General features: G+C 41.8%; 1 protein-coding gene across 1 annotated transcript; it reads right to left on the reverse strand.

Annotated features, from left to right (window-relative positions):
• Positions 1 to 7,926: 7,926 nt before the first annotated feature.
• Positions 7,927 to 12,569, reverse strand: nr4a1 (nuclear receptor subfamily 4, group A, member 1). The gene is made up of 7 exons (XM_067593060.1): positions 12,451 to 12,569; positions 10,706 to 11,504; positions 10,450 to 10,579; positions 10,171 to 10,334; positions 9,879 to 10,081; positions 9,550 to 9,728; positions 7,927 to 9,028 (listed from the first exon to the last, which is right to left on the reverse strand). The coding sequence occupies exons 2-7, from the start codon at positions 11,492 to 11,494 to the stop codon at positions 8,772 to 8,774; spliced, it is 1,722 nt and encodes a 573-aa protein (XP_067449161.1). The 5' UTR covers positions 11,495 to 11,504; positions 12,451 to 12,569; the 3' UTR covers positions 7,927 to 8,771.
• Between the last annotated feature and the right edge of the window lie 846 nt (positions 12,570 to 13,415).

The following is a 13,415-nucleotide window of genomic DNA, read 5'->3' on the forward strand; positions in this document are numbered from 1 at the left end:
GGCCTTTAATCAATGACTCAGTTTGTCCACAAAGGGTAATTTGGTTGTGCAGCAGGAAAACAGGATAAAAACACAAAGCATGTGAACACATCATAGAAATACAAAAACATTGACTAAATATAGAAAACAATACGAATATGAATATATTCTGTAACCACAGTTTTATCACGGAGGTCTGCAGAGAGTTCCTTGGACTACTGGCTTGGTTTTTGTGTGTACATTTCTAAACTGTGTCCAATCAATTCAATTTACCACAGGTGGACTCCAATCTCCAAGACCCATCTCAAGGATAATTAAAGCAAACAGGATGCACATGGCCTCGACTTACTGTACCACAGCAAAGGGTCTGAATACTTTTGTAAAATGAGAGATTTCAGTTTTTAATATTTAATAAATTTGCAAAAAAAAGCTATAAAAGCATGTTTTCTCTTTGTCATTATGGGTCATAATGACAAAAATTAAATCTACGACATAAAGTGTGCAAAAAGTGAAGGGGTCTGAATGTTTTCTGAATCCAATGTAAATTTATAAATATAAATGTAAAACTTTAAGATATTGAGAATTTGAGTGCTGAGTGTGCTTATATGTTAAAACATTTAAGGAACTCAGAGGAGGGTATGTTATGTTTCACAATTTCACATATAAAAGTCCTGCTTTCAAACTTTTTGTTATGTAAAAGAACAGAAACAGCAATAAAATGTACTTAAAGTATTTTAAAGTTAAAGCACTCATCATGCCAAATGGCCCCTGTAAATGTTGTATTACTATATTATTTGAAAGTTATTTTTGCTACATTAATATTTGCATCATTTCAATGGTGAAGCTCATGTTCACTGCTTTATACACTGTTGGGTAGTTAAATCTATAACAATGAATCATATTTCATGAGTCTATGTTTTGTGAGAAAATCTTAACATGAAAAGAACTTTATACCTGTTGAATTAATGGTAAAGTGTATAGTATTTGTCTCTAAAATGTAGCGGAGTAGGAGTATAAAGTAGCGTAAAATGGTAATATGTAGGTACAAGTACCCCAAAATTTGACTTGAGTGCAGAACTTGAGTTAATGAACTCAATGACTTTCTACTACTAGTTTCAATGTCCTTATTATACAGTTTCATCCTAAGTTGGAGGTCTCTAATGAAAATGCAGTGGGGGTCGATCAATGTATCAAGATGCTAGACTAAACAGTGTTCTTCTGAAATCATTTTGTTGTTGCTATTGATCAGTGATAAAGCATCATTAATTAAAAACCTTTTCCCCTTTTTGGCTAGACATGCAATGCCAAATCCATATTTACACTCCTGCCAACCAGCAACATAAAATGAAACTGAATAGCTTTAGTACAACCTGTTCCAGACCGAGTGCCCAGTACAGGCAGAAGACACTGCCAGTGGGAGTACTAGTACTATCAGTCCAGTCTACTGGAGCAAAGAAAATAGCTTCTTGTCAGTCACAAGGCAAACTTCTTCTCATCGTGTTATTTGGCTTGATTAAAGTACAGTTCTAAATATGGAATGATTAGGGTGTATATTTCCTTTATCCCTCAGAGAGAACTGTACGTTCTGTTATTTTGTTGGTTGATGAGTCTGAAATTATAGCAGGAACCAGAAAACATTGACATTGTTTATGGATGGCAAAAAAACCTCACAATATCAGGACATTTTCAGAGCCGCACCGAAGATTAAGAAACTTAATCTGCAAATATTTTGATAATCTAATAATTGTTTTTGTTATTTTTTACAATTTAGAATACCAAAAGAATCCGGCTTCTCAAATGTGAATATTTAATGCTTTTCTTTTTTATACATGATTGTAAACTGAATATCTTTGGTTTTGGACTGTTAATCACACAACATTTAGTCTTATTTTCTTCAAGTTGTCACCTTTAACTATTTAACTTGTTGACTGCTGTTGACAATGCATGTAAATGTTGTTAATTTAACATGCTAACACACTAAACTAAGATGGTTAATATGCTAAACATTATACCTGCTAAACATCAGGATGTTAGCATCGGCACTATGAGCACGTTAGCAAAATACCAGATAAACATGACAAAATTATAGTAATGAAATAAGAGAAATATAAAGAATAACAAGTAAAAGATAAATCTTATTTTTAAATATTGAGCTACAAAGACTTGTGATGTTTGGCTGCTCGATGTCTTCCATGTCTTCACCTTTTTGAGATTTGTGTATGTGTAATTTCCGTAAAAGTGTAATTAAATGAATCATGTTTTTATAGTCTGGCATTTTTGGGGGACAGATTTGACCCCAGTATGTCTCTTGATGGTTTAATATCTGACCTTTTCACTTGAAATTATATTGTAGTATAATTCCAGTTACCTGCTGGTTACCTTGTTTGAGTTGATGATCTTGTTCACTTGTTACAGAGTGGTGACTGTATGTCACATTGCTGGCCTCATTTAGTCGTGACCCTTATGAAACTTATCATGCTCACGCTGACTGCTGGACACTCTGCAAACAAGTTTCAGGCACGCATCCCAGGCTTGTCGCCTGCAAGTGAAACTGAAGCCTCTCTATCTGTCTTGTTTTATAAATGTGACATTCTCATATTCTCACAGACACAAGAGTCCTGCACAATGTGCAGTGGGAAGTTTGAGCTCCGGAGCCGGTGTCTAATCCTGTAACTCTGTCTGAAGCTTGTGATCCTCTATTATCACTGACATATCACGCTCCACTCAAACAAGCTGCATTCAAGTTGTTCTCACTTTCCCCAGTTTCCAGTGAGACATGATGGGTAGATCGTACAAGAGCTGCCCAATCTGCACTCGTTGTCAGTACACCATCACCCACATACGTTCTATAATCAGAGTGATGCTGACTTTATCCGGTTGCTCTTGTTGCATAAGTTCAACATTTGCAAGGTTATGAAGTCCTCCAACATGTGTATTAGGTTGTGGCTCAGTGTAGCTTAGGAGATAGCTACGGAATCAAAACAAGGTGAGCTTATTGTAAATGTAAAAAACATATGTTTTTTACGAGTAAGACTAACGGGCTTCGCTATGGGTTTACCCTACGAGCCTCTGCCTCGGCACCTGAGAAAAATCTTTGCACTCACAGCCCAATCAGGTAGCTACTGCGCAGCACCGTCCCCCTTTAAAGCTCCAGTGCACTTACTGCTCATCTCCCTTTGAAACTCAGGAACAAACAACTGGGGCCAGCTGGGCTTGTGGTTAGAGGGCTACACAAGTACTCATAGAACTGGAGTTACATCCAGGTAACAACTGTTCCTATGTCATACATGCTCCACCCACTAATGGGCTTTGCTATCTGTTAAAACCTAAGGAGGCCCTTAGGGATGAGATGTACTCCAAGCTTGACCTGAACCAACACTAGTCCAAACCCAACCACAACCAAGAAACAACAGCAATCCAGTGGTCAGGCACCGCCTGCTTGAGGGTCTCGCACCAGACTGCAAAAAGCCCGCAATAAGCTGGATGTTATCAAAAAACACCTTAGCGTGCTCCAAACGAGGTCCCCCCAGACAATGCACCAAGCACTGAGTGAGACACAGAACCAGCGGTCTTATCCCTGAGATATGACTCCACAAAGGTCAAAGTAGAGGACGAAGAAGCGGCCAAACAGATGTCCCTCACTGAGACACCCCTGAGAAGCACCACAGAGGACACACGGGCCCTGCAGAAAATCTGAGATACCCAGCAGGAGCCACGTACATAGCGATCCTGGCCTCACACCAGTCCGCAAACACCCCACATCGAGCTGTGTAAGCCCTGGAGGTGGATGAGGCACGTGCACCAGGTCTGGGAACTACCTGGCACCCGGACTCTGTGGTACCACAACTACCACAAATAGATGCTGTATCTGGACCCTGTGGAGCAGCTGCTCCCCCCTGTCTGTTGAGGTAGGCCACCAATGTGGTGTTGTCTGACCTCACTATGATGTGCTTCCCACTCAGATGCGAGATAGGGTTGCAAAACCATCTGGACTGCTGTGAGCTCCAGCAGGTCGATGTGGCAGGGGGAGTCTACCATCTGCCTCCCACACTGTCCTGGCCGAGGGTTCTGTCCCAACCAGCCAGGGAGGCGTCCATGAAGACCTGGACGTGATGAGGGAAAAACCCTGGCCGCGCCCCTTTAAGGTGGCAGCCAGGTGAGAATCAGCCAGTTATCTATGTAGGTCAAGATTCTCATGCCTTTTTCCCTGAGCGGTGCCAGTGCCTGTATCTGAACAGGAGGCAGCAGTATTAGAAGCTCCGTCCATCCATCACGAAGTGCAGGTACTTCTTATAGCGTAGCAGTATGGGGACGTGGAAGTATGCATCGGTCAGGTCTATAGATGTCATCCACTTGCCTGGCTGGATGCACTCCAAAAGCTGTCTGACCGTCAGCATGTGAAAAGCCCTCTGCGCAACGTGGCCGTTCAGAACACACAGGTCCAGTATGGGTCTCATGCCCCCCAATTTCTTGGGCACCAAGAAGGGTTGGCTGCAGAATTGTAACGCGTAGTCCCTCTGCAGAGTCATGTCCAGCCAGGCAGAGAGAGGGCCTCAGAGCTGCACCCACACCAGGTGACCCTCCCATCTTGGGAGGGAACATACAGGGGAGCCCAGCAGAGAGAGCTGGGAAGCAGCTAAGGCCGGCAAAGACATCGCTGCATCCTTCGCTTCATACCCCTTTGCTTTGTTGCTAGCTAGTGCTGAGCCAGATAGCAGTGCCAGCAGGTCATGATATGGTAAGGGCTTGTCGTGGAAATTGTCAATGGCAAACAGCCACGAGATACATTTACATGCACAAGTATGTTAGATAAGAGCCACATCTCCTAAAGACACAGAAAGGGAAGATCCCAAAGCCATATGTGGCCTTTGACCCCTTAACATATCTTGTTTACCCCAAGACACAAAGATTTACCTTCTTGAGGATGAAACACAATGGAGAAGGCCAGTGGGCCTCTCAACAATAACAAAAGAACATGTCTGTCCAAAGGCAAACACAGAGTTACAGAGAAAATGTAATGATCTCATTTTATATTTGTATATTAAAATGATAAGACAATCCTTTGGTCTTTCATTACTTTTACAGGCTAACCAGCTAGTGTAGCTATTGACACAACTTGAGTGACAGTAGCCTAACCATTAGCTGAAGTGTGCTCAGCCTATGGGTAACAGTTGGGTGTTGAGTCTTCCTCCATGAAGATGTGATGATTGTCCTCCTCATCGTACTCGTCCCACAGCTTGGACCGAGCCATCGCACTCTCTGCAGGCACCAGACTAGCGTGGAGGGAGCGGATTGACTCAGTGAACTTGCATCGCTGCTCGCCTTCCTCCCAGGTGAGTGTGAGAAAGGTGGAGCAGGAGTTGGCCTCAGCCTAGTGCTGCCAACCCAGACAGCAGAAGCAGGATTTGTGTGAATCCGCTGGTAGCACAGGAAAGACACACGAGACGCAGGACTTGCTAACAGACATGTTTGAAGTTTGCAGATGATTCATTCTCAAAGGTGGCTGAATTTCAAAGGGAGATGAGCGGCGAGTGCACTGGAGCTTTATAGGGGGTAACTACCTCCCCATTGGGCAGTGAGTGCAATGATCTTTCTCAGGTGGGTAAAAGTTGTAGGGTAAACTAAGAGCGAAGCATGTACAACATAGAGCAGAAACTTTCATTCTTGGAGCGTTTCTCTGCTTTTATGTGTCTTTTCCTCCTTTGTTCATAAGCTCTCATGTTTTGTTCTCTGTTCAATTTGCTCGTTCTCACTGCTGACCCTGTTTTGATGTGGGGGTGGGCTTAGTGACCATAAACCATGTTTTCATGGTTCCTAGGAGATGAAACCTAATGACTTTGGTGATCCCCTGATTTCTCCACTAACGCCACCATGAGTTTGACATTTTTGGTTTTGAGTAAAATATCTTAGCAACTATAGGATGGATTGCTATGAAATATGATAGATATACACGTCTCGCTCAGAATGATTTGTAATAACCTTTGTGATCTGCTGACCTTTCACCGAGCGCCATCATCAGGTAAACTGCAGCGTTTTCTGTTGGCTCAGTCAGTCCCCCTCATCATTCCTGAGCATCATTACCTTGCTGTAATCATTCCTCCTGTTCATACTGGCTATTAAAAGATCCCCTTCAAATGCACTTCAGATAAATTTTAAAATACATTTTTGCACAGAGAGAGGCTTGTGGATTTTGTCCCCCATCATTTACATTGTAAGTGCATTATGAAGGGATCTTCTAATGGCCAGTATGAACAGGAGGGATGATTACAGCAACAAAAACCTATTTCAATGACTATTGTTTTAAGACTCACTTGAAAAATTATGAACCTGTCCTTTAATAGTGGACGAAAGATGCCCACATGCTATGAACAGGTGCACCTGAGTAATCTGTAATTTATAATCTGTATAATGTATGAGTCCTTTATAGCCCCGATGTGTAGCAGAATTTCCATAATATTTACTTCATGCATTACAAGATATAAATTCATACACACTCACACACACACACACACACACACACACACACACATGCATGTGTGAATGCAGCACTACACAATGATGAAGTAGTCTGAGTCACTTGAGACCGGACAGGGAATTCCACCGCCATCTAAAAAGAGACCAGTACATAACTGGGAGGGAGGTGGAAGGGGGAACATTTTTCAGCAGTATTTTCTGATCTGTTGCCAAAGAAGAAGATACACTTGACTCAGGCTTACAGGCAGCTGGCACAGTATGATACTCAGCACAGCCACACAATGGAAGAATAAACAGAAGATAAACTTACTTAAAGGAGCAGTCTGTAGAATTTAGTGGCATCTAGCAGAACGGACTTGGCAGAAATTGAATATAATGTTCATAAGTATGTTTTAATTAGTGTATAATTTCATGAAAATAAGAATTGTTGTGTTTTCGTTAGCTTAGAATGAGCCCTCTATATCTACATAGGGAGCGGATCCTCCTCCACGGAGACCACCATGTTGCCCCGCCATGTTTCTACCACTAAATCTTACACACTGGTCCTTTAATATAGAGAAAGAAATATAGCCTTGAAAAGACAGGGCCACTGCTGACGCAGTGTCGACTGTCGAAATTTATATAAATGGTAGAATGTTAACACCCACCTCCCCCAGCCTCCACCCTTGCGTGTGAATCTGTGAAGTCGCCCATGCTCATTTTCAAATATATGCTGATTGAGACAGTTTTAGCTTCAACAGCTAACAGCAGCTAACAAAAAATACTTCTGGCTTGTTTAAATGTCATCCCACTTCATTTGTCTTCTTCTCAGTATTATTATTATTATTATTATTATTATTATTATTATTATTATTATTATTATTATTATTATTATTATTATTATTCCCTGGCCAGGGGACTGAGCAACTCCTTCTCTCTGGCCTCACACATCCACTCCAAGCGTGGTGCATCAGAGCAGAAAGCTCGATCCCCCATTGTGATGAGCTTGGTACTGGGGACCCAGCTGAGCAAGCCCCTGGCAGATCTGAGGGTGCGGAGGATTGTGGTATGAGCAGTTACTTAGATAGGGACTCACATGTCCATTTGTAGTCAACCCTGAATGAGACAGGGAGCCAGGACAATGAAAACAGAATTGGTGTTATATGTTTGTGTTTTTGCACTCTCATCAGGAGTTGGATGCCCCTGCCAGGGATCCCTGTGAAGAGCAGTAGTCCAGTCTTGAGGAGATAAATGCATGGACAAATTTCTCTGCTTCTCTGCTTTAGAGATGTTTTTGAGATGGTAGAAAGTGGTTTTGCATAGATGTCTTACATGGTCATCAAAAGTCAGGTGAGGGTCAAACCTAACACCCAGATTAGTGACTGGACGGGGGGAATGATTATGACAAGAAAAACCTATTTCAGTGTTCATCTGGACACTTGAGTATTGTTTTAATGCAGACTTGTTCAGCGTAAAGATAAGAAAAGCAGTTGGTATATGCAGTTCTACATTTTATTTCATGTTTTGCTGCAATAAAAGATCATCTCTTAGTATGTAAAAATAACAGGCACAAAACAACAATACATTTCCCCACACTGTCAAATACAGTTCATGAGGCAATAACACCAGCAGGTTTAAAACAAATTTGAAATAATTTACAAAGAAGACCAGTGTATAAGACTGTACTGGATGATAAACAATATGTTAGCTGCTCAATGTCTATTCATGATACATGAATGATACTACTGAATAATTCTGTAGGTTTAACTTATTCGATTATCACCAAAAATATATGGTGGTATTGAATATAAAGCAACCTGGAGCTCTGAGTGACTGATGCTTCTATGTTGACCATTTTTTAATAACTCAGCAAAGGATACCACAATAATGCTTTGTCTGATATTTTATGTGCAATTTACAGTCATCCAAATCACAGAAAAGATTGTAACAAAAAAAAAACCAAAAGAAAAAAACAATTGTGCTCATTACAGCCTTGAAATGATGGCGCAAATATTATTTGTATTCACTTTGTTACTGTTTGGAAAGTGTGATCATCTTCCCTCCATCAGAAATGTTTCCATTCATGGCATCTTGTTGTATGTAAACAGTCACCTTTTGGTCCATGAGCTGGCCTGTCTAATTTCATCTGGAGAGTACACAATTTCCTGGTGATGCCCGACATACATGTTTTTTTCCCATAAGTTTTATAATTCATTCATTTTATATTTCAGAAGTAGCCCTTTTCCCCTGGAGATGAATAATCCTTCATTATTCTTCTTAGGCTGTTGCAGGTTCACTCCAGATTTTATACCACAGATGGTCAGTCTCACATCGCACACTCAAAACGGAAGCGTATCCATGAAGATTTTTTCCACAATCGGTGGTGGAGGAACTAAATCTTCTAATTTAAGGTAAAAGATGCGTTGGAGGCCTTGAGTGCACAGTGTCCTGAGCTCGGGCAACTTCCCCAGCAGCCTGGACAGATAATTGGGCCGCAAGGAGTCAGAGGCGCAACCAGAGACATGATCTTTCAGGCAGGTGATGAGCTGGTTCTGCAGGTCCTCCACACGTTTGGACTCCTTGAGACCATGTCGGTCTGCAGAGGAAAATAAGATACATGTTGAGAATGAGCTTTATGCTTCATTATTATGACTGCAACCAAATAATACACACTCCAAACTTTTAAATCATGCACTGACTAATCTGTTTCCCATTTGCTCATTTGATTTTAATCAGATTAAAAAAGAGCACAACTAAGTATTGTATTTGGAAAATCTTTATACGATACATGAACGTTATTTAGTGGACTATTGCACCACTAAAATGGACTTGCATTAGTGTTGTTACTGCGGCTACAGTGGAACAATTCCTTGCTTTAAATGTAAACCTGTGTTGTGGTTATGTTTAGTCTGCTGTGATATATTGCTACTTCTCTGTGTTATATGTGAGGTCGTGTTACATTTTGTCATACACCTGTTGTGCCAATCCTTGTGTTACATAACTGCCTTGTTTTGTCCACACCAATGAAACCAGATTCCTCAAGCAAACTGTTGCTCTGCCTCTATAAAAGTAACTCTTGATATTTCCTCTTCTGCTCGGTGTGTCAAAGGCTCTTACCGGTGATTATGACCAGGGCTGTTAGGCAGGAGAAAGAGGAGACGTCCAGCTTCATGCGATGGAGGCTTTGAGAAAACTCCAAAATAGAGTCAATCCAGTCCCCGAACCCTCGGACACATTGCGTCTTGTGAAGCACGGCCCCGTTGCAGAAGATGAGCTTGTCCATTTCAGCATTGGACCTTCAAAAGACAAAACAATACATGTTGTTGATTTGATCAACGATTTGATTGACTTTACATTTAGGTTGTATATATATGTATAAATATTTTGAAATTCAACTGTGCAAAAATACATGTCAGTTTGTCATCATTGTCTTCAGTTGGACTCACCGATATGCAAGACGGAGGATGAAGAGTTCAACAAACGCAGACTCCAGCAGCAGTTCCTGGTCTTCTGAGCAGAAATCAGAGAAACCTGGGATGCTCTTTGACCACTTCCTGATCACCTCCATGGAGGCCGTGAGTAAGTCGTAGAACTGCTTGATGTCATTAGCATCCTCTTTCTGGTTTGGACTGACTTCTGTCTCATCATACTGAAATTATAGACAGTTTCCTCATGTAAGTGGCCAATTAAACTACTCCAAATAAACTGAAAAAAAAAGGGATTGTGTTTTTTGCCTACCTTGGAATAGTCCATTTTCCCAACACTGGGGTTTGAGTCGATGTGGGCCCTCACAAGTGAAGCAATCATGCTCACTGGAGACACCGTGGTTGCCACATCCTGGACAACTTTAGGCTTGGAAGGCAGGCGACCTCTCCGTCCTTTCAGGCTATCCGTCCTTACAACTGGAAAAATGGTGACACCGATGTTAACTGGGAAATCACCCCGTGTTTCCTTTTGATGTGAAATTGGAAAATTGCAAATTCTACCCTGATTCATTGGTGTTTCCACTGAACTCACCTTCCCTCACCATGCCCACGGCTAGACACTTCTGGAAACGGCAGAACTGGCATCGATTCCGCCTCCTCTTGTCCACAGGACAGTCTTTGTTGGCAAGGCAGACATACTTGGAATTCTTTTGTACTGTACGCTGTGAAATAAAAAGAAGAATTGCTGAAAAAGACTGTAAAAGACTGGCAAATTCAGTTAGGGTAACACATTTTTGCATTGCAAAGTTATATGTTTCTAAACTGGCTGCACAGGCAGATCTGATTACCTTGAAAAAACCCTTGCATCCCTCACAGGTGCGGACCCCATAGTGCTGACAGGAGGCGTTGTCCCCACACACAGCACAGCAGCCCTCGTTTCCATTCGGACTTTTTAATTTGGGTGATAAGCTCCCGTCCAGCTGGTCAGTGCCATCTTGGCTACATGCCTGCTCCATCGCCAAGGCGGGGAAGGTGAGTGTGGATGCGTGAGGATGGGTCAAAGTGAAAGGGTCCTGCTCTCTTAAGTGGGGCTGACCCAAATGAGACATGTCTTCCACAGACCCTGAACTAAATGTAAAGAAAGAGGGCGCATGTGGCACTGAGGTCTCCTCAGCTGCCCAGTATCCTGGACTGGGTGAGTATGGACCGAAAGCTGAGTCCCAGGTGGGTGCATGTTGACTCTGGAAACCGGGGGTTGAAGGAGACGAGGCTGATGCTGGGCTGCCGAAATAATCAGACCCACCGGGAGACACGGCCTCATCCGGGTAACTCAGCGTGAACGCTCCAGGGTAGCAGCCGTAAACCTGGAGGTCATCTAACTTGAATGGGGTCTCTGGGCCTGATGATGGCGTGATGTGGGCAGGGGTCGTAGTGAACTGGCATGAATATGCGTCAAAGTCGCCCCCCTGAGTGCCCACCAGGGAGCTAATGCTTGGCAAAGATGGAGCAGAGAGGTGGTCCCGTGGGCTGCTCATATCCACAGCCAGCCTGGAGATGAAGTCTGTGTTCTGGAGTTCCGAGCTGCCGAGGCTGTTGTCATAAGGCTGGGATCCATGCTGGGGGTGTATGCAAGTCATGGCTGCAAGACTGAAAAAGATCACAAATATTAGAGCTTGTTTTTCTGAAACTTTATCTTAAACCTTCAAGCCATGGCCAAATAACCTGCAAGAGGTCAAAAATGATGGGCCTTTGCTGTGTGGTAGTTTGATTAAGTACAAATCAAATTAACATTACAGTATCCTCATGTAAGCACAATATCAACTGAAATAAATTTTTCAACAGGGCCTGAAGATTAGAAAATAATGCAGATCCCTCCTTTAGATCCTTATAATATCAGTGTGTAATGTGCATTAGTAATGCACATTCCCAAATAAAGTTAAATTAAAATATATTTAACCTAAATTCAGTTATAATAAACCAATAAGCCAATGGGTCTGAGAACCTGAGGTTAGTTGACAAACTGCATATAAATGAATCAGCATCTGACATTTAATGAGAAAACCTGGAAAGTTATTTGCTCTTAATAGCAATAGTCATATATCTTCTCAAATATTAATGTGTAGTAGCCTATATATAGTCAGGTGCACATGACTGGAGTGTAGGATTGACTTTCAGACAGGGGCACATGTCACATACTGCATGGAAAACACTCTCTGGTACACATTAAACTTAATTCTACAACTTAAGTTCATTGCTGCACAGCTATGAAACAAATTTTTTTAAAAATCTGAAAATCGATTTGTGCAAAGTAGCCTCACTTTTAAATCTAAACTAAGCTATTTTTCTATTGCAAAAACAGTTTCAGTTTGTATATCCATTGAGCTTTGAGACATGCAGGAGCTTTGGATATAGCACTCGTACATATAACTTTTGGTTTTCTTCTCTATAAATGAGAAGGGGGCGGCTGCTTTCCGTCCGCTTTAAAGTCTTTCTGATGCCCAGGTGTCCATATCGCTGCAGTTGTAATAACATAAACATTTAAAAATAAGTATACAGTATTAAAAAATCGTAATATTTCGTAAATATTTCTTACCTGTTAGGCCCGTCTAAAAATGTGTTTAACTGTCTGTACTCCACAAACAACAGTCAGTCATCTTCAGTGTTTCCCAGCTGAGCAGCAGTCCCTCCGCGCTCGTCTTTTCAACACTTTTATAGCTTGAGCGTTATTGTATCCATGACGTCAGAGAAAGGTTTCCATACATGGTTGCGCGGTGGGCGGGGAGATTTCCAACCTCCAGCCAATCAGCGCACGTCTTCGAGAGAATAGTCGCTTGATGACGCACTCCGGGATTCCGTTGACGCGCGTACAGCGAAGAACCGCAGCATTGTCCTCCTGACAGACACTGACACACACACACACACGCTCACACACATACACACAGGCACATACACACACACACACATACACACACGCATACACACACACACACACAGTCTCTGCTAAATAAAAACTCGATAAAGCTGAATAAAACTTCGATATTGTGAGCAGGAAGGGGCTGATTAGGAAGGCTGATTACATAGTCACAAATAAATTGTGCAACTAACCACAAGAGTGTCTTTGTTATATGGTAACAGTATGTCTCGTTGATAAAATGGAAACATGATTTCATCATTTATAAACAGGAAGTCACAGTAACTTAGAGGTTTTTCTAAGAGAAAGGGCTATCTTTGTCTTTTGTGGAGAGAGAGAGAGAATTAATTGAAAAAAAAAAAAAAAAGATTATGTGGTGTGTAGCCTACCATAGAATTGATATTACCTTACAAACTACCAGCAGCTGCCTAAGCCAGGTGCCTGTAAGTACAAGAGCCCAAAAAGCTCTAGGTTTAGTGTGTGTGAACTGGTTTGTGCCAATTCAATTAAAAATTTGTTTGGGTATATGCTCCAGTAAAAGCACAATATCCACTTGCACGAGAGACTTTAGTTGGGTCATGTTTTATTACCTAACTATGCTGAAGAGAGTTCCTGTGTCTAAATATAACTGTAAGACATTCAGTTTA

The sequence above is a fragment of the Thunnus thynnus genome, chromosome 6 (assembly GCF_963924715.1).
Source record: "Thunnus thynnus chromosome 6, fThuThy2.1, whole genome shotgun sequence".
NCBI lineage: Eukaryota > Metazoa > Chordata > Actinopteri > Scombriformes > Scombridae > Thunnus > Thunnus thynnus.